This window comes from Trichosurus vulpecula, chromosome 2, assembly GCF_011100635.1.
Source record: "Trichosurus vulpecula isolate mTriVul1 chromosome 2, mTriVul1.pri, whole genome shotgun sequence".
In the NCBI taxonomy this organism is placed as follows: domain Eukaryota; kingdom Metazoa; phylum Chordata; class Mammalia; order Diprotodontia; family Phalangeridae; genus Trichosurus; species Trichosurus vulpecula.
Window position 1 is genome coordinate 217,413,520 of NC_050574.1, and position 26,281 is coordinate 217,439,800.

General features: G+C 38.5%; 1 protein-coding gene across 1 annotated transcript in view; it reads right to left on the reverse strand.

The window, feature by feature from the left end:
- The window catches only part of COBLL1 (cordon-bleu WH2 repeat protein like 1), a 186,403-nt gene extending 162,021 nt beyond the window's left edge, over nt 1-24,382 (reverse strand). Inside the window, exon 1 of the mRNA XM_036743267.1 lies at nt 24,051-24,382. Coding sequence (XP_036599162.1) covers nt 24,051-24,121 — 71 coding nt within the window. The 5' untranslated portion in view covers nt 24,122-24,382. The remainder of the gene's footprint in view (nt 1-24,050) is intronic.
- Nucleotides 24,383-26,281: the final 1,899 nt, after the last annotated feature.

Genomic DNA, 26,281 nt, shown 5'->3' on the forward strand with positions numbered 1-26,281 from the left:
ACAATTGGTGAGAAACCAGATATGCCTCTATTGCTTATAACACTGAAGCCAGGTTTCCATTGACTTTCATTTAAAATGTGTCCTTGTCTTGAAATGCTGGCAGATTTGAAAAGGTTTTTGTTTGGTTTGGAGGGGAAAAAAAGGGCTACTGCCAGCTTTGCCACTTTTTTTTTCTTAACTACTAAGCTATTAAAAAAAATACAAAAACCCTACCATTATTTTGAACAGATTATTTTGTGCTATTAAAAAAAAAAACCTGGCATTTTTATACCACATGCAAAGTGATATAATGACCCTAGCCCAGTGATCCCTGCAGATACCTTAAAGTTACCCAATTCTAAGATCTAAATATACTAATTGCCTTTCCCTCAGAGTCTTTCTGAATGACCTCTGGAACGTCCTCCTTGTTCTTTATCCATTTCTGACAGGTTATGGCCAGCAGTGGTAAACAGCAGATAACTCAGTGATTTAGAAAGACAATGAAGCTTTCGGAGTTGTCCCTTTAACCATTTGCTCTCCTCCAGAAGTGGTCCAACAGCAGGGCTTGTTTGTTGGTTGGTTGATTTAAGAGTGTGAATACATCCACCCAGAAAAGTCCGTCACTTTGGCAAAAATGTGTCCACCATTGTCAATCCTCACCCAGGACCAGAGGATCCTAGATTAAAGGAATGCAGGATCACAGATTTAGAGCTGGAAGGCACCCTAAAGGTTATCTAGTCCAACCTCCTCATTTTCTAGCTAAGAAAAACTGAGGCTTTTAGGGATTAAATTATTATTTGTCCAAGGTAACACAGAGGCTAAGTGGCAAAGGCAAAATTTGAACCCAGGTTCTCTGACTCCAAATCCAGTACTCTTTCCATTAACCAAGGTCTCTCCTCTACGTATAAGAGCATTTCATAAATATTTCAACATAAAGAAAAAGAATAATCTACATGAATCTGATAATACATCTTTTTGAGGTTACTAATTTTATCAGTGATAAGCAGTAGTTAACTTGATGCTTTTCATCTTAAGTCATATAACCTGGAAGAGGCAAGTGTGGAAATCATCTAGTAGTAACCAAAGGTCATGTAATGATTTCCAACACCTCTTTTTTCCCCTCTATTTCAACAATGGTCAAAGGATGGAAGTAGAGCCATGGATATGGGTGGCACAAAACTTAGAAAAGAGGAAACTATCCTGTAAGCTCAGAGATCAGGTCTTTCCATTAGGTTCCTATGCTAACAATAAACTTCAATAAAAGAACATATTTGGCTAACTGATTATTTTGCCTTTATTGAGGAAGCAGAAATAAAGGTTTACAATACACACATTGTGCTTTCAATGTCTCTAATCTTACCCAATAGGGCCTTTTCTAATCATTGTTAATGGCCAGAAAACCTGGTACCAGAAAATCACATTCCATGAATTAGCACGTAAGCTAACAGGAATTACCATTTATTGTAGAATATATTCAGCTAATTTTCTTTCCTAAAACAAAACAACTGTAGCTTAACTGTAATTATTTAACTGTTTAATGAACAATTACACTATAAACCAAAACAGTAAATGTTAGAGGAATAATTTTTAATAATACATTTCCATTTGTCAAAGTAAACAAGTCTTTAGAAATTCATTAAAATTGGTCAAAAAGTTTTTATAATTGCTCATAAGAACTAGAAGAAAGATTTTTCTTTGTTTCTAACTATAAAATGAGATTATTGTTTTGCCTTTTTTATGTGAAGATACTGCTAGCTACAACTATAGTTACTGAAGTCAGGTCTCATCTCACCTCCAGGGATAAGTAGACTGCTTACAAACATTTTTATGATAAAGAAGTAGCACGGGAGATGAGAATGAAGGGTAAAGAATTATCCCTGCTAATGTATCTAATTTTGTATATGCTTTGGAAGGGAACAGAACCAGAAAGGAACATCACAGAGCCCATAATCACATGCCTCCCTAATTCCTCTCAAAATCTCTCTTGACCCTCCCTCACATCTGTTCTACAACTCTAGGTAAAGGAACATACTCAAGCCTATTCTGACAGAGCAAAGGGTAAGAGTGGTAGTCTGAAAAACCACTGGTGTGAGTGCAAAGGAAGTAGAAGTTATCTGCCTACCCATTCTTGGGACAGGCTTTCTCTACTCTAGATAGGCTTCATCCCCCTTGCCCTCTACACCCATCTTGCTCACTTTGAATGACTTCTCCTATATAAAAACTGCCACGCCTGATGCAAACTCAATAACTGCTACCTCTGCCTATGATATCAGATATAAGAAACTAAGCATTCCTGATACAGATCACTCCCCCTCCCATAAAGAACCTGGCCCACTTCAGCATCCCCTGAGTACAGCAACTATGTCAGACAACCCAGGTATGCCTGCATGGAAATGGAAAAAATGGAGACAGTCTAGAATAACCTCGGTGCTCGATCCAGAAGTGCCTCTCGCATGATCACCTTTCCCATTTTGCTTCCTATTGTGGCCTGAATATCATTTCAACCAAGGCCTAGATTGCCATGATGGTTACCCTGAGGTATCTAGCCCATCCAAAAACCTGTTTGTATCTTCTCTCTCCAGTGACTATAATACAGATTTATTCTGGTCTTATATCCTCCTCACTTCCAGCTCCTTCCTTTTTCCTTCCTATCCATTGTTCCTAATGTCTACTCCCAGTCCTCACCTCCCACCCCCCCAAAAAGTATCAAATGCCAGGCCTATCATTTTTAGTATCACTGGGCAGCTGGGTGGCACAGTAGATAGAATAATGGATTTGAAGTCAGGAAGAGCTGAGTTTGAATCCTACCATAGCTATTTACTATCTGAGTGACCCTTAAACTTAAAGTCTCTGTGCCTCAACTGAAAAATGATGATAATAACAAAGCCTACCTTACTGTGGTGGTGTAAGGATCAAATGAGATAACATGAGTAAAGTACTTCGCCAACCTTAAAGCACTACAGAAATACTAGGTATTATTAAACAATTTGTTTATTCTGTGGACATGTCTAAGGCCCCCCAAAAGCAGCTACAATAAACTGACATATGAGGAAAGTGCTTCTCTGTTCTATCCTTAAGAAGACCTGAGCTGAGGCTGTCAAGGGAAGCTAAGGGCAATAAAAAAGGTGTGAGTTTTGTTTGTTAAGTTATATTGGGAGCAAAAGGGTGGACCAAGGATAACTAGGAGAGAACAGGCAGTGTCAATCACATTTTTTTACAATATTTGTAAAGCACCTACAGGATGCCTTGCACATAGCAGGCATTTTAAAGATACTTATTCCCCTTCTTCCTTAATGGCTCAGTATCAATGTTGCAGGAGGTTAGCAGTGGAATACCCCAGGGATCTGTGAATAGCCATGAGCTGTTCAACATTTTTATCAATGACTTGGATCAAGGCATAGATGGTATACTCATCATATCTGCAGATGTCACATGCTAGAAAGGAGAGCTAACACTTAAAATGGTTGTCAGTATCTAAAAGAATCTTAACAGTCTATCAGGGGTGGGGAACCTGCAGCGTCGAGGCCCTCTAGGTCCTCAAGTGCAGCCCTTTGACCGAATCAAAACTCCCCTTAATAAAAGGATTTGTTCTATAAAACTTGGATGCGGTCAAAAGGGCACCCCCAAGGACGTAGGAGGCCACATGTGGCCTTGAGACCGCAGGTCCCCTTAGGCTGAATCTCAAAGGATGAAATTAAATAGGGATAAATAATAACATCTGACATTTGAGTATAGAAAATCAGTTTTGCCAATACAGAATGGGGCAGATATGGTTAAACAGTAGTTGTTCTGGGGGTGGGGGGGCAGATTTGAGGGCTTAATTATGTTGCAAGCTTAATGAGTCCATAGTGTAATGTGGAAGCCAAAAAACTAATATGATCTTGGGGTGCATCAAGAGGGAGAAGAGCTTCCAAGAATAAGTAGGCCAATAGCCCCACTACACTTTCTCTTCATTCTCTATCACTTAATGTATTGCATTCAGTTCTAAGTTCTTCAATTGAAAAAGGACACTGATAAACTGGAAGGTTCAGAGGAGGGCAACAAAATAGCAGAGTCTTGAGACCATGTCATATGAGGATCCATTGCAGCATTTGGGCATGTTTAGCCTGGGAAACCAAAAATGCAAGGAAGGATTAGATTTGTTCTGTGTAGCAACAAGTTGAAAAGATGAAAATTAAGGTTAGATATCAGAAAAAAAAAACTTACCAATAATTAGACCTGCCCCAAAATGGAATGGGTTGTCTTGGGCAATGGTGGTTTCCTGATGTTTGGAGGTCTTAAGGCACAAGATGACTTATTTTCTGGGTATATAAAGTAAAGATTCCTTTCAGGAATAGGTACATGGTAGCTACTGAGGCTCCTTTCATGCTCAAATTCTGTGATTCCATGAAGGGAAAACACTACTGGAGCACAAATATTGAATTTAGGCAGAAGTCACATTAGGGAGAAAGATAATAAGTTCAGTTTTAAACATGGTAAGTTTAAGATGACTACTAGATACCCGTACAATATTTCTAAATGAAAACTGGAGAAGCGAGATGGAAGTTCAGTTGAGAGGATAAAGAGATTTGAGACAGATAGTATGGAGATAATTGAACCCATGGGAGCTGACAAGATCACCAAGTGAAATAGTATAAAAAGAAGAGAAGATCCAGGATAGAGTCTTGTGAGACACCCAAGGTTATGGGGCTGTGGCCTGGATGGAGATGTAGAAAAAAAAAAAAAAGAGTGAGAAGGAACATCAGATAGATAGGAAGAGAACCAGGAATGGGCAATGTCATGAAACCCTAGATATTTCTATCTAGGAGAAAAGCGTGATCAACAGTGCCAAATGAGGACTGAGAAAGGGCCATTAGATTTGACAATAAAGAGATTATTAGTAACTTTGGAGAGAGTAGTTTTGGTTGAACGAGGAAGTCAGAAGCCAGATTGTGGAGTTAAGATGAGAGCAAGAGGAAACAAAGTGGAAAACCTATGGTAGTCTTCTCAAGGAGTTTAACCACAAAGAGAGGAGAGACATGAGATGACTCTTAGTGAGGATGGATCAAGTGAGGGAAGACAGGGAGACAAGGGCATGTTTGTAGGCAGAAGAGAAGCAAGTGGTATGCAAGGAGAGACTAAAAATAAATGAGTCAGGAGGATAAAGGGGGTAATCTGCAGGAGAAAATGCGATGGAATGGCATCACTTGTGCAAGTAGAGGGTTTTTGCCTTGGCAAGGAAAAAGGCCACCTCTTCATGTGAGGCAGGAGTGAAAAAGGAGAGTGACAGAAGCCATCTCAGAGATGTAAACTGAGTAGAAAGGGAGAAGAGGAAACTTTCAGCAAATGGCCTCACTTTTTTCAGTGAAATTATGGGGTGGTCAACAAAGTATATTTAACAAGACACTAAAAGTTTTCATTTAAGACAAAATATCTAAAGCATCAGTCAAAAGGAAATAAGATTAGTCTGGCATGATCTGTTTCTAAAAGAACCTATGTTGGTTCTTTGTGATTACCACTTCTTTTATTTCCCATATATTTTTTTTCCCTTCTCTTCAATATATGTTCCAGAAAATTTTCCAGAAATCAAAGTGAAACTGTAACCTAGATTTGAATTCAGGGGAACTGGAATCCAAATTTTAGTTCTACTACTTAAACTCTCTGGATTTCAGTTTCAGTTCAAAAATCAATGAATATAAGCTTATAGCTTGCATATTCTACTCTCTTCTCTTTTGGGGAAATATTAGTGGATTTGTTCTGCAGTCATGTGGCTCCTTACTTGATCTTCACAGTTTTTCAAAGTTCAATCAAAATGTTTCTCAAACAAGACAGGATGCAAAGATTAAAACCTATCATCAAAGGCATTTCGGAAATTTTGAGATCATGACTTTCCTTATTCTACTATAGAGCAAGGGGTGTGTGTGTGTGTGTGTGTGTGTGTGTGTGTGTGTATGTATGTGTGTGTGTGTACTGCTTTGGAAATCATTCAAAGATTTCTTTTTAGGGAGACAGAATCCTATTTCCACTCTAAGAAAAGCAACTGTATTCCTAAAATAGATAGAATTTCCATGTACCATATATTAATTTTTTCAAGAGTTGAATACAGATGAGCTGCAGGCAAATGTATATAATGGACTATTCATTATAATATAGCAAAGATCTTGACAACTAATTTTAGTCCCAAAAGACCCCTTTAACATGGATCCAAAGTTCAGTGAACCAATGGCCTGGCATCTCTGAGTATCCTTATCTCTCATATTTTACCAAGCTCATCACATGGCCAAGCTTCTCAGATTCAGGTAAAATCAAGTCACTATATTTAAGGAATTAGGTGGCTTACTTGGGTCTAGGACAAAACTTTTCAGAGCAGAAAAGTCTAGTAACTTTGTTGCTCCATTTCTAAATGAAAACGCCCTTTCCTGAGCAAAGGAACAGTTCCTGCATCTTCTCAAATGGTGATTCTGAGAGTCACACAGAACTCAGATATGGCCCAATGGCTGCCACAATTCATTAGCTCCATAGAAAATCTGCAAAATCCTTCCACTCCTCAACCCCATCCCACCCCACCCAGGTTCACAGTCAGTTGCAAAACAAGCCATAGAATTATATTCACCTAAGCCAAAGAAGATCAAGTTTCCCAGCCAAAATGCCAGCCTAATCTAAGGTTGTAGTACCAGCTTCTGGCTACATAACCTCTACTATTTTTAAGTGTTCTCTGCCACATTCAACAGCTACATTTCAACAAATAAGTTAGCTACATTTGCAAATATTTAAAGTATTTGCTCAACTCATCACTTCTGTTACCCAATGGTGATGAACATCCACCAACCAATCTATGCTGACAGAGCACAGAGGTAAGTAAGTGGTAGCCTGAAAAATCTCTGGTTTGAGATTAGGGAGTATCGGTCTGGCCATTCTTATAACTGGCTCTCTCTACTTAAGAAACACCCCCTTCTTCCTCTCTAGTATATAGTGCCCTTTCTCTGGAACACTCCGTCCCCATCCCACCCACCCCTATATGAATATTTCCATGGCTGATGCAAACTCAGTAATTGGTGTTTCACTGTTTGTGATAGCAGAGACAAAAAACCAGACACATCTGACAAAGAACACCCCCCTCCACGTAAAACACCTGGCCTTTGTCAGCATCCCAGAGTGGCTTACTAGGGCTATATTTATTCAAATACAAATATCTGTATAAAATCTTAATGATCGAAAGCTTTCATTTACATAGCTTAATAAATCCTGTACTAGACTGTTAGTTTCATCTTGCCCAGGACTCTGCACACAATAGACACTTAAAAAATGTTTACTGAATAACAGAGCAGTATAATTTACAGGTTTGCAAAATGTCACTTTCTACTTACACGACATACATTGACAGAAAAATTACTATGTATTTATTACTGTTATCAAAACTAATTTCATTTTTTCACTTTCTCACTAAAAAAACACACGCAAAAAAAAAACAGAAAAGGACATCCCACTGCTTCTGAGACGAATTCCAAATAGTATCAATGAACAATTCAATCTATTTAGCCTTATTTGCATTACTTAAGGATCTTAGCCAACTACAGGCACAGAATTAATGTCAGACTACACTTCGGATCCAATGAAGAATTTAACCCAGGTGATTACAGATTTAAAATGTCCAGAGGACAGCTTCAAGCAACATTTTCCTTGAGGTCTTTATTGCTGGCCATACGTAGAAAAAAGGAAGGGATTCAGGAGCAATCATTTAGGCTCTTCATTCAGATGCCTTACTTACAACCATTTGATTCTCACCAAATTCTATAGCAGTTTATGGCCACAGTAGCACATACACAATAAAGAATAATGTTTAAGTTTCAAGAGCAATAAACGAAATTTTTATTTCTAGTTTAGAGAACATATGGGGTTTTTTGTTTCTGGTATACAGAGGAAACCAGTCAATGGATACAATCAAATGTTTGGGGGACTTTAAATCTATCAGTCTACAGTATCTTAAACATCTTTAACATTTTGAGTATCATTTCTTCTCAATTAATCTTAATTAAAATAAATCTCAAACACTATCATTTGGTATCTTTTTAATTTGTTGCTGGTCAATATAGTCAATCTGTTATTCTTCTAAAATATTTTTAATTGTTCTGAACTTAAATATCAAATAAAATGGCCGTTTCTATATACCTTGTATAACAGGAGGGGCTTATACATGAAACTGTGAATATTAATAAGCATTCAATTTGTAAACTGCTTTCTCTGTATTATATATTTGTCTTCATAAGCAAAAAAAAAATGGAAATGTAGCATTACACCCATTTTACAGATGAGAAAATTAGGGTAGACAAAAGGTGAGACATCTCTCTTACAAAGAGAGATGGCTTTTTTTTTTATTGTAACTACAACAGACCCTGTCTCCTATTCTGCATTCTTAGGGAACATTTTTATCCTTTAAAAGGACATGTAATTTTCATTAAGGTTAATTAATATTTTGCATTCAGAAGTAGTTGCAATTGGCACACTTGGCTTCCTAAGTATATATAATAACCTTGGTTTCCACCTATTTTCACACATAACTAGGGTAAGGAGACCTAGTTCTCCCCTATTCTTTGGGCTTGTATTCGCTAGGTTTATGCATATTCTGTTACGTACATGTATTACATATATTCTAGGATTATGATAAAATGTTATTACTAAAAAAATTAATTCAAAATAAATTGTTTATACCTTTTTTAAAAATCCCTCCAAAGTAATCTGAATTTAACACTACTTTCATTTGAAAATAACACTTTTAATGCTGACCACTTATCTTGTAAAAGGAAATAAGACTTCATCTAAGCCCAATTTGTTCATTATTTATATATAATCCTCTTCATTTTTCTGTGACCTTACCATACACATTTTCCAACCATGAAATTTCCCTTGATGTATATTGCATCCCCTTTTCAATGGAGATGAGCTGTATCATCATTTCCAAACATTTTTAACATTCCATAGTTGTTGATTTCTGGGCCAATAAATTTTACTGAAAACCAAAATCAATATATGTACTGGTTCACTAAGCCAGACTATAAGATACTCTTGAGGCTTAAGTGGGTCCAACAAAAACCCGTTATCTAAAGCCACTGGAATCACCATTATCTAAATCAGCTCCACTATTCATATAGCGAGTTATCATTACATGGAAATTATTCTTAATAAATTCTAGATTAGAATTTAATCTTATTCTTATAGAAATAGAAACTCCAATTTGAGGTAAGAAAATATATCCATTTACAATTACATTTTCATAAATTTCCCATTTGAAATCTATTATAGGGCAGTATCTCATTCACTAAACCTAAAGAAGTTAGCATGTATATTGTTCTATTCTGCTTTAAAGCATCCATTTGATACTATAACAGTGTTTCATTTCAGATATTTCTAAAAACTAAGTCTCTTATCAGTGAGAAGAAATAACTTCTGTGGTTTTGCACTACTCTCCAGTGTACAAGGGTTATATCAAAAGGTAAATCCTCTCCTTATTAGAGACCTGAACTACAGCAAGGGTGTTGACAGTCTAGATTTCCAGATACTGGCAGAAATGTAAAGAATTCTTATGCAGTGCCTGTTCAAATATTGTCTGTCTTAGATAAATGCCTAATTCCCTTTTTCTACCTCTGAAAGCATAACCTGTTCAGCAATCCAAATGACATGCTATTGAAAATGTTTAAGTACTCATGCTCTAACTATATGTAATATTTAGAGACCAGTTTACATGTAACTCAAAGTTTCTGTTTTCTACAAATAAAATGAAAGCATGTATTCCTAGAATTTTCACTTACAACTAATGAATTTCACATTTCCTTCATACATCTCCCGCAGAGAGCACTGCTTATAAAATGATTTTACACCAAGGGAGGAATTTCATAATTGAGCATTCTCAGATTAACTATAAGCCCTAGAACTCTATTTAAACAAGTGTCATATGCCAGTTTCATAGCAACAATGTCTGGGTAAATGGTTCCCTAAATGAATAAATTTATAGGCTTTAAAAGGGGGTAGGGTTGGATATAGTTGTTTCCACGTTAAATTAATGAAACATCTCTTGTAATTAGTTCAATCCAAAAGTTTTAGGTCTTGAAGTTTACTAAAGATCAGATTCATCTCTAAAGCCACCAGATGCAAGGAAGAAAATTCACAGTTCATTCACTGAGCTGAATAACAGTGGATTCAGACTCAATTAATGACAAACTTGCTATTTCTGACTGGATAAGATTACTTATAATTAACAACATTGCTTTTTCAATTCATTCCATTCAACATTACTAAATAACTACTTTGACAAGCCAAACCTCGATTCAAACATTTTTGCTTATGTATGTCCTTTGTATAAACATAAAGGAAATAAAAAATATAAAAAACATCATTTGGACAAGTTTAATTTACTAAACAAGAGTACCAGAACTTGGTGGCAGAGAAATTGTATCTCAAACTGAAGGCACAGAAGTGAGAAAGATGACCAGAGATGGATGTTGGGAGGTGGCCTCGAATTAATCTGTTATTATGACTTTTCTTGTTGACTATGTCCATTCTTACAGATCCTTTTCTCATTTTGACCCCCCAATGCAATCATTATTTTATGCCATCATTTATATAATATCAAAATATCCATTAATGCAGAAGAATAAGATGTTACAATGTTGGTCTTCTTCAAAACACCATGGAAATTCTGACACATTTTCATCCTTTTGTTTGAAGTAATAACTACATAAAAGAAGCTCTCAGGAATATATATATGCTGCATATAGAATGGAGATATGTTTATATCAGAAATGAAAAATGGAAGTTTTGACATAATCCCATTTTTCCCTCTCTCGTTTAAAAATTAAAAAAAAAAGAGAAATTCCATTCAATGTTACTATAGACACTATAAAATATTTGGGAGTCTATTTGCCAAGACAAACCCAGGGCCTATATGAACATAACTATGACACACTTTTCACGCGAGTAAAATCAGATCTAAATAAATGGAAAAATATCAGTTGCTCATGGTTAGGCCGAGCTAATAAAAATGACAATTTTACCTAAATTAATCTATCTATTCAGTGCCATACCAATCGAACTACCAAAAAAATTATTTTACTGAGCTGGACAAAATAATAACAAAATTTATCTGGAAAAACAAGAGGTCTAGAATATCTAGGGTATTAATGAAAAGAAATGCTAGAGAAGGTGGCCTTGCCATACCACATATTAAACTGTACTACAGAGCAGCAGTCATCAAAACTGCCTGGTACTGGTTAAGAAATAGGGGTGTGGATCAGTGGAATAGGATAGGCACACAAGTAGGAGAAATCAACAAGTTTAGCAATCTACTCTTTGATAAACCTAAAGAGGCCAGCTTCTGGGCTAATAATTCACTATTTCACAAAAACTGTTGGGAATATTGGAAAATGGTAGGGCAGAAACTGGGCATAGACCAATATCTCACACCATACACCAAAAGAAAGTCAAAATGGGTTCATGATCTAGGAGTAAAATCTGATACTATAAGTAATTTGAGAAAGCAAGGAATAGTTTACTTATCAGATTTATGGAAAAGTAAAGAATTCATGACCCAACAAGAGATAGAGAGCATTACAAAATGCAAAATAGATAATTTTGATTATGTTAAATTGAAAGGTTTTTGTACAAAAAAAGCCAATGCAACAAGAATTAGGAGGGAAGCAGAAAATTGGGAGAAAATCTTTGCAACTAGTTTCTCTGATAAAGGCCTCATTTCTAAAACATACAGGGAACTGAGCCAAATATATAGGAATACAAGCCATTCCCCAATTGAGAAATGGTCAAAGGATATGAACAGGCAGTTTTCAGAGGAAGAAATTAAAGCTATCTATAGGCATATGAAAAAATGTTCTGGATCACTACTGATTAGAGAAATGCAAATCAAAACAACTCTTAGATACCACATCTCTCCTGTCAGATTGGCTAAAATAACAAAACAAGAGGATAACAAATGCTGGAGAGGATGTGGGAAAATTGGAACATTGCTACATTGCTGGTGGAGTTGTGAGCTGATCCAGCCATTTTGGAGAGCAATTTGGAACTATGCCCAAAGGGCTGTAGATATGCTCATACCCTTTGACCCAGCAATACCACTTCTAGGGTTGTATCCCAAAGAAATCACACAAGCAGGAAAAGGACCCATATGTACAAGGATATTTATAGCAGCTCTTTTTGTGATAGCCAAGAAATGGAAATCAAAGGGATGCCCATCAATTGGGGAATGGCTGAACAAGCTGTGGTATATGAAAGTAATGGAATACTATTGTGCCATAAGAAATGGGGATGATACGGACTTTATAACAATCTGGAAAAACCTACACGATATAATGCTGAGTGAGCGGAGCAGAGCCAGGAGAACATTGTACACAACCACAGATATACAGATTCTGTGAGGACCAACCCTGACATACTTCGCTCTTCTCAGCAACGTAAGGTGCAAGGACAACTCCAGGGGACTCACGATGGAGAATGCTATCTTCATCCAGAGAAAGAACTGTGAAGTTTGAATGCAGATTGAGGCACACTTCATGCTCGCCTTTTTTCTTCTCTTTTGTTTTTGTTTTTGGGTTTTTTTTTTTTGGTTCTGTCTCTTCTTTCTCATGAATCACCCCATTGGTCATAATTCTTTTCCACAACTTGACTAGTGTATAAATTAATTCAATGAGAAGTTATACATGGTAGTTACATGAGATTCCATGCCGTCTTGGGGAGGGAGGGGAGAAAATCTGGATCTCACAATTATGTAGAACCATGTGTTGTAAACTAAAAATAAAAAAAAAATTAATAAAAAAAATTTAAAAAAAAGAGGAAATTTTCCCTGCTTTTTTTTTTTGGGGGGGGGGGAGACAAATGCATGGCTGCCAAAGGTCTCCAGAGCTTTAAAAACATCAATGGAATGTATTTTGTCCCTGGGAGACAAAGGGTTAAGGGTTAAATTGTAGGGTAAACTGGCTAGGATAATCAAAAAAGTCTGGCACTCTTTTCCTCTTTATCTCCCTTATATTCTCATATTCTTTCTCTCTCTCTCAACCTCTCTCTCTCTCTCTCTCTCTCTCTCTCTCTCTCTCTCTCTCTCATCTTGGCAAATTGTTAACTATACTAAATGGCACTGAGGGGGAACAAGAAAAACATCCATACTCACCAACTGAATTGTGAGGGTGTTGGAGCAATAAACTGGGACTGCATTAACAAGACTTCTCTAAGGACTAACCCTGCTTAAACATTAACTTAAAAATAAAACTATCAATGGAAAAGGAATGGGCAGATAATGGGAAAAGATATGATTGAATATGGTAAATTAAAAATTGAAGGGTTTTTTTTAAATTATCCTTACCCCCTCCATACTGCTTTTGCTATCAAAATAGTGATTATATAGTCAGACAAATGCTCTACCAACATTCTCCACAAAACAAGGCAAGATACAAATATACAACTAGAATGTTTGAGCGCCTAAGGCGAATTGTAAAACTCCATTCCTCCAACACACCTTCTATGGACCATGCCTCCTTGCACAATTAGGTTTTGATTGTTTTCTATGGCCTTTTTGTGCAGACCTTTAATTTCACTGGGGTATTATAGGGAACATCCAGAATGGAAATTCCCTCTGCAGACCAAAGACTCATTCGTAACTTGATGAGTCTTTCAGAATCGTTTGGCCCACTTGAGCTTGTCAGAGGTAAAACCTGACTGAATCCAAGACTGCCTCTAGACACTACACTACATAGCCCCTATTATACAGAGCAGACACTTATGAATCATTTGCTAAACAGACATTGAAAAAAGTGTGGAAAATGCCCTGAAGTATCTAATTTACCTCACCTGCATATACCCTGCCCATCAGAATTTTATTGTTCCTATGCAACTACCAAACTAGATTGAGATGGAGGTTGCTATCTATCCTTGCAGAATGCACAAGTATTCAGTCTATCTTCTATCTCTTTTCTCCATTGTTCAAGTATCTTCCTTTCAACCCTACGGCTTCTAATCTATTGTCACTTTTTCGAAAAATCTGTTGGAACCAGCATTGCTCTCTTTTCTCTTTCTTATCTATCCTATTTCCCATAACTTCTCTAGCAAGTCTTGGGTTTGGCCCTTGGGCTTGATGCCTTGGGTGGGTTTCACAGCCATTTAAAAAATCTGAAATTTCTAGAAGACTGGTCCCTACATAGCAGAAGTTTTTCTGCAATGCGAAAGAATACAATTCTACCCATTTAAAAATCCAGCTGACAGCCTCTTCCTTAGTGTCTGTAACGCTCTGAGAAGTAGGGAAAAAAAAAACAATAGCATGGATTTAGGGTAATAATCCATATTATCCAGTAATAATCTATCCAATAATCCAGTACAGTTTTATTATGTGTTTTCTGATAACTTCGATTACTACTTTGTCACAATGACGGTGATGACAATTGCTAGCATTTACTAGCTCTAGGGCAGCTAGGTGGCACAATGGATAGAGTGCCAGGCCTGGAGTCACAAAGCCCTGAGTTCGAATTCAGTCTCAGATGCTTACTAGCTGTGATGCTAGGCAAGTCATTTAACCCTGTTTGCCTCAGTTTCCTCATCTGTAAAATCAGCTGGAGAAGGAAATGGCAAACCATTCCAGTATCTTCACCAAGAAAACCCCAAATGGGGTAATGAAGAGTCAGACACAACTGAAACTGAACAACGGCATTTACTAGCACCTTAAGGTCTGCAGATATCTTTACATGTGTGATCTCACTTGACTCTCACAACAACCCTGTGAGGCAGGTAATAACATTATTCCCATTTTACAAATGAGAAAACTGAGAGTCATACAACTAGTAAGTGTCTGAGGCAGGATTTATATTCAGTACAAATCCTCTGCTCAGTCTAATTCACCATCTAACTGTTTATGCACACCAGTAGCCAAAATATTTAAAATCCATGAAAATGGAAAATTCACACATTACTTAATTGCAAATACACAAGGCTGATAGTCATCCACTATGTATAATGAAGGAACCTTGAAATCTATTTAAATATTATGGTCCTTCATCCCCTTTATTGCTAGTGCCTTCCATCTGAGATTTCCAATATATCCCCTCTATATCTTTTTGTACATGATTGTGTGCAAATTGTCTCTGTAAACTACTTAAGAGCAGAGACTGTTTTCAGTTGCATCCAGTTGTTTTTTTTTTTCCTTAGTATCCCCAGCATCTGGAATGTAGCAGGTACTTAATAAATTCTTGTTTACTTGACATAAATTCAGAACTTCCAAATTTCAGCACAGATTTAATTAGAAACAAGAGTTCCGAATGGCTTTCCTCTTACCATTAGGCAAGATTGATCTTCTATCCTTTTAATACAGAGGCTGGATTACTTATATACTAAATAAAGTTTTGTCTAATTACAATACAATTCTAACCATGACTGTACTTCTGAACATCTGTTCCACTTTGTTTGGATCAAATCACACTTTGATGAAGCTTTGTAGTAACTTGATACAGCTTACAGATCTGATTGGCACTTTATACCAATTTTATCAGAGCAGAAAATTATCCAGAAAACCACTAATCTGGTAAATGTTCTCAATTCTGTTAAAATATATTAAATACTATTCATACCAGAAAAAAAAATCATACCTGTTTTTCCAATATGGAAATTCATGTAAGAATAACACACACATTTACATATATATATGTACATATATAAAAATTTATAATCATAAATACATGACAACTGATTTTATATTATATGAACTTTTTTAAAAAGACAACTCACATTTCTAATACTATGATTTACAACTGAATGCCTACCTTCCTCACAACAACTCTGCCAACCATAGGTTCACTGATTAAAGCTGGAAGGGACCTTGGTGGTCATTTAATCCAATCCTTATTCCACAGATAACCTCAGAGGAGTTAAGTGACTTGTCCAAGGTTACATATACAGTAAGTAGCAGCCATGCAATTTTAATCTAAGTTACCTGACTCCAAACTCTTTCCACTTTTAAAGATGAGGCAAATGATGTACAGGGAGGTTAAAGCACATGATCAGACTCATACCTCAAGTAAATGTTTTAGCCCATAGTCAAAACTCAAGTCTTTTTTTTTTACCTTGAGATTAGTGTTCTTTTCTACTGCACCACAGACTCCCCAGCTAAGATATTGGCAGCATAAAGAAGGGACTGGTATAAAAGAAAAAAATTTCGCATCCTTAAATGAGACTTGGAAGTGATCTTGGAGATTATGTAGTTCAACCCCAATAATTTTAGGGAGGAGTAAATACATACTAGCCAGAATTTAAATCCAGGTCCTCTGGTTTCAAATTTATACTCTTTTCACTATAGGATTATAACCTCTGATTAAAAGAGTATAGGAAACAAATTTACTTTCTCCCTGACTAAAGCAGTAGAAGGGAAAATAGAGACAGAAGGGAAGTGATTCATGTGAGGCCAGATTCTTCCCATCTAAAATAACAGCTGTCTATAGAAATTTTTCTATCTTTCTAAGTCTGGCCTTAATGGGTGTAGGCAAATTAATTTTTTTTTCCCAACTGAAAGTACTCAACTTATTCCTGGGAAGGGACCCTTTTTTTAAAAAAAAGAAAATTCTACATATGTTTCAAAACAGATATAAACACGCCAACAAATACAGGCACATAGTGCCATGAAGGAGGGAAGGGAGTGGAATAATCAGAGCTGTGCTTTGGATGGAGGGAAGAAGTTGTACTTAGTATGTAGAGTTCCTGCCCATATATGCTCAACAAGGTAAAGGTTAAATGACAATGCCAGAAAAGATGGAGAATAAATAATACCAATTTGAGAAAGACGGGAAGGACTGGCAGCTGGTGGCACCTAACTTCCTTCAGTGCCTTGGCCCAAGAAACATGCGGAGAGCCAATAGAAAATGCCAGGCAGGGCTGAGCCCCAGGATTTCTGAGGCAAGCAGGCCAAACAGGCATGAAGGGAGGAAATAGCCCAAGGTCCTTTGAAAGGCCCTACAAGTATCTTGCAGAAAATGAAGCTGGAGCAAGGAATGGGAGGAGAGCCCTCCAGAAGGAAAGACAGAACACTGCCATGATATGACAGAATGAGGCTGCACATGGGGCTTTCGTCTCTCTAAGCTACATATGAGAAGAGTAAAATCCAGAGAGTCTTAGACGACCTTGCCATCAGCTGCTGAAGAATACCTGCATAAAGAATAGGAACTCAGGGGCAATAGCCACCACTTTTACATCAGCTAAGGAATGAATTGACCTTTCAACTCACCTGGAACAATAAAGAGTGGGAATAACGGTGGCTTAAATGGTTGCTGGCACTCTCCCTCCTTGCCTTGCATTTATCTAATTTCTAATTTCTTCAGAACCAGCAGTAGGAAGAGGGTAGAAGGAATGGGAAAAAAGAAGAGACTAAACTCTAAGTGGGGTATATCCAGTTTGTGATATCTAGGAGGTGGAGTACAAAAAGGGTCTCTTATTTATACCACAATGTCCACACTTAACAGTGCTCTCCTTATCCATATAGTGGTCTCATGCAAAATGAATACTTCAATGGCTAGACTAAACATAGATTCATTCCATGCAGCTGGTGGTGCAGTGGATTGAGGGCTAGCCTCAGAGCCAGGAAGATCAGAGTTCAAATCCTGATGCAAACACTTACTGCCTATGTGATCCTGAATGACACATCTAAGTTTCTCAGCCTCGGTTTCTTCACCTGCAAAATGGATAATAAGAGCACCTATCTTCTTAGAGAGTTGTTGTGTGGACCAAATAAGATGTGCAAAGTGCTCTGCAAACCTTAAAGCTCTATGTAAATACCAGCCATTATTCACAACACAAAGAACCCAAGTTCCAATTTCATCAGAATACGAATGCTTGGTGTTTAATAAACACTTACTGAATTGTTAATTTAAATCCAGAGGCTCAGATAGGGAGCTAGGGATTAATGAGGTGGGCTAAGAGGTTAGTTACCCCTTGGATTCATAGTTCCCTTAATAGATCCTACTTTAGTATTAATGAACACAAAGTTAAGAAACAGAGTATCAATCACTCCAAACTAAATAAGGTACTAAGTTCTTGGCCTACACCTTTCTAAACCTTTAACCAGGGACATGGAATTGGTCAAGTGAGAAAGTGACAAACCTATAGCTTACATCACCCAGTATCACTGATCCACAGCAGACACTCAAATGTGATGATCTACGCCTATAAGGTAGAGTAATGCTGTTTGGCACATATCTTTGTCTTTTGAGTTTGTATCTCCACCCCCTAGCATAGTGCCTGGCACACAGCAAGTGTTTAATAAATGACTATTGAGGAACTAACCCTTTTTCCCCTAATTGTTAAGGATTCTAATTCTATTTTTTAAAATCTCTTCAGCTCTAATAGTACTTTTAAATTAATTTTCTATTTGTCTTACAGTAACAAAAATTATATGCTTGCTGTTCTGTGTCAAAAGAAAAATAACTCAGCTGCATAGCACATTCTTGTCCAGAAAACAATAAGGATTTGTTCATCCGGTTTTAAAATTTACAAAACGTAGCACTATGCATTTACTCTGAGTGAAATGGAAGGCAATCACACTCACTCTGCATTCTTCTAATGTTACCAAAACAACCAAATTCATCTTTGGTAGTCTATCAAGGGATTAATTTTCCTTGGATAAGCTGAAGTCCTTATATAAGACTGTAGACATTTGACCCTTGGGAAATAACCATGGGAAACTTTTCTCTCCCACCCTGAGAGTTTGTTTTTAGCATAACAGATGGGGGGAAAATTCCATTAAAAAAATCATAGCAAATCCATTAATGGCAACAATGAAAACATACCTTGGGCTACTTTCTAGAGCTCATAAAAACAGCACCAAATTATCTAAAATTTTCAATGTATATATACAGTATATCATGATATACAATTGTCCTTGAAAGGTCAGCTAGTCCATCCCCTGACACTGGGTAGTACTGATTCTCACCAACCCAGATTGTTGGATTAGAGGTTATCCTTCCCTAAAGATTTCAACACAGCCCTCCTTATATAGGTATACCTTACTTTATGTTATTGATGTCCTCTTGAACATATGTATAAATCTTTCTTTTAATCAAATATAATTTTTAATCTATTTTAAAATCCAAATACTCAGCATTTTAAAAAAAAACCCGACAAGAAATCATTTTGTAAAGCAACTCCTGCCTGGTAGAGATCCTACCTGGCAAATTGTCTTTGCAGGTTCCGCAGCCCCTCCCCCTTCTTAGCAACCACAGCTGAAGACCTCAAAAAGAAAAATTCTTACCACCAAACGGTTCAACTTCGGAAACATTTTTAATCAATGGAAAATGACACTAAAGAAGATTCATTCTGAACTGCCTCACTAAGAATCATTGAGCTTTTCCATCTGTCCTACAGGTGAAACCTTCTATATGTGCTCTTTCTTCCTATTAGAATATGAGCTCCTTGAAAGCAGGAGTCATCTCTATTCTGTCTCCCCAGTATTTAGCACACAGTGAACACTAAATAAATGCTTTTCTCATTCATTCATTCATCACTACACAATATAGTTTATAAGTTTGGCCATATCTTATTTAAGCCATGCATATGTGTACTTTAAGAATATGTGCAATATTAAGCTTTCTTCTAAGCCTCTCTCTTCTCTTGACTGTTATTCATGTACCCTTTTCTGACAGTCTATTTTCTTTCTGAGAGCAAAGAACATACAGGTATCCACAGGACCCAGTAGAAACTATTCAGCCTACAATAGAGGTCAACAGATTTTGTTGACTATCTAAATAAAACATTTTACTTAAATAGGGATGTTTTCCAGATCAACATAGGAAATAGCATTATCAACCACACCTGGTGCTACAAACAGAAGAAAAGCCATAACACTGTTATTCAATTATTCCATAACTCATTCAGAGGAAATAACTAATTCAAATGTTATGCTTTATGGATTGCACAATTTTTCCTACGACCTCATTTTACAAGTGGGAAGTCTGTGGGAATTATATTAACAATTTCATTCAATACTCTCTGGTAACCCAAATTCCTACTTTAAAAAAAAGCATATTACAAATAAGACCTTAATGTCATGGCACTAAGTCCAAGTAGTTGGTTATACACTGTCATATGCGGTAGGTGTTTTAAAGAAAATTTTAATTGGTGAATCTAAACTTTTAAAAAAATCGATTAAATTAATTTAAATCCCCAAAGCCTCTAAACTCCACATAAAAATTAACAATTATTTTAAATTCTGTTTCATTTTTGTCTCTAGATTCCCATTTCCTAGCACTGTGTCTGGCACATACTAAGGGCTAAATGAGTGCTTGATATTTGACTGAAATCCATGGCTGCCTATAGAAACATTTTAAACAGCTGCTCTTGCAGAGTTAAAAGTATCCTTTGGACACTTAGTGCACTCTTAAGAAACAAAATAAAATAGCAATGAGAAGGTATCCTACAGTTGTCCACTGACAAGAGTGACTAGGTTGTCCAACCTTCCTTTCAAGGACTTCATCACCATCTCATTTAGTGACATCTAACAAATCATTAGTTTCTAAGCCCATCCAAGCTCTACAGACCTCAGTACTACTAATAAAGCGCTGATTGGACAGATAGGAGTCCTGGGGTCTAATTCAATGTAAGATAAGAAATAAAAGTCTACCAGGTTTTTCAGTTTTGTAATTTCAGAGTAACTACAGTTTCCTTTGAAAAAGTAATTTAGAAACAAAATATTAGAAGCTCTTGATTCTAAAATAATACATTTTTTCCAAAGTCAGAAATTTTTAATCATCTTTTCAAAGAAAGCACCACCCCCCCGAAAAAAGGCAAAACTGATTAGGTGTAAAGCAAAAATAAAACTAGTTACTAGAGGTAAGCTGGGTATGGAAGGTGGCTTCAGGAATAAGCTCTTCTTCTAAGCAATTAAAGGCACCATAATAAGTAGTAAGTTAAGGGACTTGAGCAATATTAAGATACCAATTAGCAAAATGAAACACAATCCCTGATTCTGACAAAAATACAATTTAGGGGATTATTATCTATCCCCTTTGCTCTAATCTTCAAAAAAGGGTTTACTCTTTGCAAAGAACAAAATGGGAACAAACATGTAAAAGGATTTATGATAATTCACTTCTAGGTCACCAATGTAGATTAAATCAGTCAATATACTGGGCTAAGTTCCGTGTTAGGTTTCAGATAATAAAGGTATTGAGGTTTTAGAGAATTTAAATGGTTAACTTTACTCCAGTTGCTAATAAACAAGCCTTTTTATGCATAATTACAAGTATAAACTAATACTTTCTTAATTAATCTAGCATAATTACTTTATTTACTTTGCTTCCTCTACTCTTAATACATAATATAATATGCCAAATCATTTTTCTATGATTATATTCAGTCTGGTGTGGCCCTTAATGTACTTTTTAAAGTCTTTATCTCCAGTCCCGATTCTCCAACCAAACTGGACAACTTGTGCATTCTCTGTCCTCTGTACCTTTTTTTCTCACCACGTGGAAGGACCCATTTCTGCCAAAATTTTATTATTACAGGCCCGGCTGAAATTCTATCCCCTAAACAATAAAAATAATTTTTCCTTCCTTGTGCTCTCCCTCCAAGTTAGCACATACTAGGCACTCTAGTATATTGGAAAGATTTGGCTCTGCTACTTACTAGATAGCTAAGTGGCCAGTGAATAGTACTGGACCTAGAATCAGGAAGGACTGAGCTCAGATCTGGCCTCAGACACTTACTCTCTGTGTAACCCCAGGCAAGCCATTTAGCCACTGCCTCAGTTTCCCCAACTATTAAATAAGCTACTTAGCACAGTGCCTGGCACTTGGTAGGTACTTAATAAATGTTTATGTCCTTCATTCCTGCTAGCTGTATGATTCTGTGAAAATCATTTTAATTTTCTAAGCCTCAGATTTGTTAATCTGTAAACTGGATATAATAACACTTGTATTACATCTACAATAGCTGTTATGGTATGAAAAGTACTTTGTAAACTGTGAAGTGATATGTAATGTGTACCACTGGTATAATTCAACAGCAAATATCTCTCAAGTGCCTACTAGATTGAAGGTAGTATGTTAGATATCAGATATAAGGATGAAAAAAAATGGTACAGGAATCTGACATCAAGTTTACAGCTGGGGGAATGGGGAGAAGACAAATCATTCCAAATCAGACTATGAAAGCCAAAATTTTGAGAGATTCAAATTGGTATGTGGGAAGCAGAAGGAAGAGAGGCAATACTAAGGACAAATATTGCAAAGGTTCAACAATCATCATGGGAAGAAGCCATAGGAAGAGGATTTCCATAAACAGATGTGGGGAAAGACTATTCCAGGTACAAGGAATAGTCTTTGCAAATGCATAGAGACAGGAGAGGATATAAAGGTGAGAAACAATGTTAGTAGAATGTTTTGCTATTACTGAATTGAAGTTTGTGGGTTTGTTTTTTTTTTTTTTGCAAACCCATAAAACCAATTAAATGCTAGCTGTTATTATTACTTCTATGGCACTTATATTCTTCCTGGTATTATAATTATTTGTCTACATTTTACCTCCTAACTAGACTGTAAACTCCTAAGTCCAGGGACTTAGTCTGGTTTATCTTCAATCTAGGGCCTTCCATATCAGCAGAAATGTTGAAGTGAACAGAATAATGGGAGGAGAAAAGGAATAAATTGAAAAGTCCAACTGTTTGAAAATTTGGCAGTTATCTGGAGCAAAATGAAAGAATTAATTCACATACTACATATTTCCTCAATGTAAGCATCATACTAAATATCTTTCGGATTAGTCATATTGTTTTGAGAATTTTCCATGTTTCCCCTATTCAACTGCCAATGTTCACATGGCCAGTGTGATGAATAAACATGCTGTGACTTGCTTCTAAGGAAACTCCTGTCATGTTCCAGGGAAAAAATGACTTGTGCATCCATTAAATTAAGGGAGAGGCGGGAGAACTACAACTTTCATTCACCAGACTCATACTATAAATTTTCCTTAACTTTTCTCTTTTCACCATGTTCTCATTCTCCTTTAGGCATTTCTGTGCAACAGACTAGTCATGAAAGAGGAAAAAACAAACAAAAAAACTGTGAGGGGTGGGGTGAGGAAGGGGGAAAAAACTTCTAGGAAGCGGGGCACTAGGTTCAGGTAGTATTCTATTTCGGGGACCCAACTAGTGTTCTCTGTCTTAGTTAAAACCCCAAGTTATTTGAAAGTTCTTGCCATCTCTAGCAGAACTACCTGTTCTCTGGTCTGTTTACACAAACGCTAAGAACAGTCACCATTTGCATATCTGCTAGGAAAACATTCTTCCCTAAATATTAACTCAACATGTGACGTCTATCCCCTTCCCATCTCTCCTCCAAGCACACGTGGATGCAAAGAAAATTATAGGTATTTTCCGTTTAACTTTGCACTCCTCTGGCCCCAAAGAATAGCCTTCGTCAAGAGTTGGTTGGCACAGAAGGCCAGTTGGCACGCCACACCTACCCACACCTCAACCCCAAATCACTGCACCTTTCCCGAGACAAACAGCAGGTTGCCCCCAACCCCCAATCAATCCCCAGCTGTCAAGCGGTCTGACAGCTGACGTTCCCTAGCCCTCCAAACGCTCGCTCCAAGCCCCTTCCCCCCACCCAGAGTCACCTTGACACGGGTCTCCTCCTCCCTGAGCCACTCGGCTCGGCCAAGGAAACTTTTTTTTCCCCGGGAGCTCGCTTACAGGTATTTGCCCGCTGTTCCTCCAGAGCCCCGACAAGGGCCCTTTGTTGATCTTTACACCCGCCGGACTCCTCAGTCCCAATCCCTGGCATTCAACCGAGCTTCAAATTACCAGTGCAGCCCCAGTTTAAAACAAAGAAAAGCTACAAAACCACCACCACCGGCCAGAATCCAGAGAGACCGAGAGAAGGAAAAAAAAGAAAGAAAATCTTCTCTGGGTCGGTCCCTTGGCTGGTCAGTGACTCACCCTGGCACAGCTGGCAGGGCAGTCGTTAAGCTAGGCAGGTAAACGGGTTTAGTTAGGCCTTGCTGAACTCGCCCTTCCCCAGTTGCGCTCCTTCCCTGAGCGGAGTGGGTCGGTCGGGGCTTACCCGGAGGAGGCGGGAGGAGGCTGGGGTGCTGCCGCAGGGGGTTCCTCGGAGCTCCGGGCTCGGTTGTCCATTTCGCAGCTGCTGGTGGCGCCCGCTCCACTTCCAACGGTGCAAGCTGCTGCGGGGAGTGGGAAATCCAAGCTCCGTCAAAGCAGCCCAGGAGGCTTGCCCCGAGGTTTACGCGCAGACGGGCATGGGCACCCGGAGAGCCATCCACCCGCCGCCTCCCCTTTCTTTCTTTTTCTCTCTTTTCACCTGTAGGGAAAACCAGCTCCCACTGCCCAGACTGCAAAGAGCGGTAGTTGCAACTGGAGGCAGGTTTTTTTTTCCCCAGGCTGGAGCGAGCAGCTACGAGAGGCGGCGCTGCACCTCCCACCTCGTGGGGTTTACACTGTAGCCATAAGGCGGCGCGCGGGGAGACTAGGCTGCACGGAGCAGCCTGGCCTGGGAGGAGGGGACTGCGACGTGAGCAGCTCTAGGAGCTGCAGCTGCTGCATTAGCAATGGATGCACACCCCCTCGCTCCTGTGCGCCTAGCTGGAGTGGTTTAAGCCCACCACCACCTTGCAAAATAAATAAATAAACTTTTCTCTCTTTCCAAAAAAGAGGGGGCGGGGAGAGTTAGCAATCTGCTCGGTCCCCTTCTCCCCAGGGCTCCCGCCGCCTTTTCCAAGAGAGACAGAGGTTGCCCTGTTCTTTCCCCAGGCTCTATCTCCCAGTCTCCCGTCTCCTCCCATCCCCCCTCCACGGCTGCAGTTTGGCCTCCCCAGCCCAGACTTGACTTGGGAGGTGGGGGGGGAGGGGGAAGCCGCAGCTTTTTCCTCCGGGATGACCCCCCTCTCACCCACTCCAAGATGGGCTTCCCCAGGGGCGGAGTAGGCGCAGCGCGCGCCTTCTCTCTTGCCGGCTCACCCACCCTGCCCCATGCCCCAAGTCCCGGGCACGGAAAGTCGCCGCCAACTCTTCTGGCTCTGGGTGTCTCCCGGACAGCTATGGGAATGTGGGAGGGAGGGAGAGAGACAAAAGGGGAGGGCGAGCCAAGCATGAGTGGGTGCGTACCGAGGAGGAATTTCCTTCTCCCCAGGGCTTCTTGCCTATCGGGGTCTGGTGGGGGGAAAAGCTTTAACCGAGAGCGGCTCCAGGGCGAAGCGTTTCTATTCCCACCACTAGGGGAGTCACCGAGGCAGCCTCTATCAGCTCGAGAACCCGACAGGTGGGAAGGGAGAGTACCTAGCCCAAGAGGGAGAGAGGAGGAGGAGACTGGCCCTGCGGAAGTAAGGCGAGGCAGGCGGACCTCCCGCTGCTCGTCATGTAGTAGCAAGCAGGCTGACCCTACACCCTTGTACCCCAGCTTTTGGCGAAGTCCTTTTCCCCTGACTGCCTGGGACCAGTGTACTTGAGTGTCAGTGTGACCTTTCCAGTGGTGTTACAGGTTTTCCTTTTCCCCATTTCTCCCTGGTTGGGAGTGGATCCCAATTTGTTTCTCAATTTGGCAGGATGGCAGCACCCGCCTCCACAGCTGGGATGAGAGAGCAGTGGGAAATTATAAACCCAATGGAAAAATGCAAAGAAAGATCTTAAAAGTAGGAAAAGAACTATCCTGCCTTGAAAGTTTCAGCCATCTTTAAAGAAAACTTTTAGGAATTTTGCACTTAGAAAGGTTTCTTAATCTAGGAGTGTTTTTTCGTTTGCTTCTTTCTCACTGCTCCTTTTACGAATAAATCTTAGCTGACAAAGACATCTGGATATCTTTTATATATATAAAAAAGCTAAGCCATATAATGTTTTAATATGGTGGGCATGAAAGCTAACTCTCACCTTTGAAATTTGACAGCAGCCTGCAGTTATAAACAAAACAAAACAGGAAAACAGTTCCCAATGAAGATGGTAAAAATGAAAGATAATAGAGGAAAGAACTGGAATTGACCTATAACAACTTAACCCTGATAATTCAAGTTTTACAATTCTTATAGTGACACCTGAAAATTAAATTGCTATTTAAAAGCAAAACCTAATAAACCAATGCTTTGTTAGATTGTCCAACCACATGGATAATGAGCCAGAACTGCAGGAGCCTTCCACCCATTGTGGCAACAGTAGGTATTTTCTGATAACCATCTATACACTCCCAGTCTGAAGATCTCATAGGAGTGGCTGATTTAAACCATAGTGTTTGGGAAATACATATTTTCAAACAGGGATTTTTAATATCATTGTGTTAAATTTTCAATG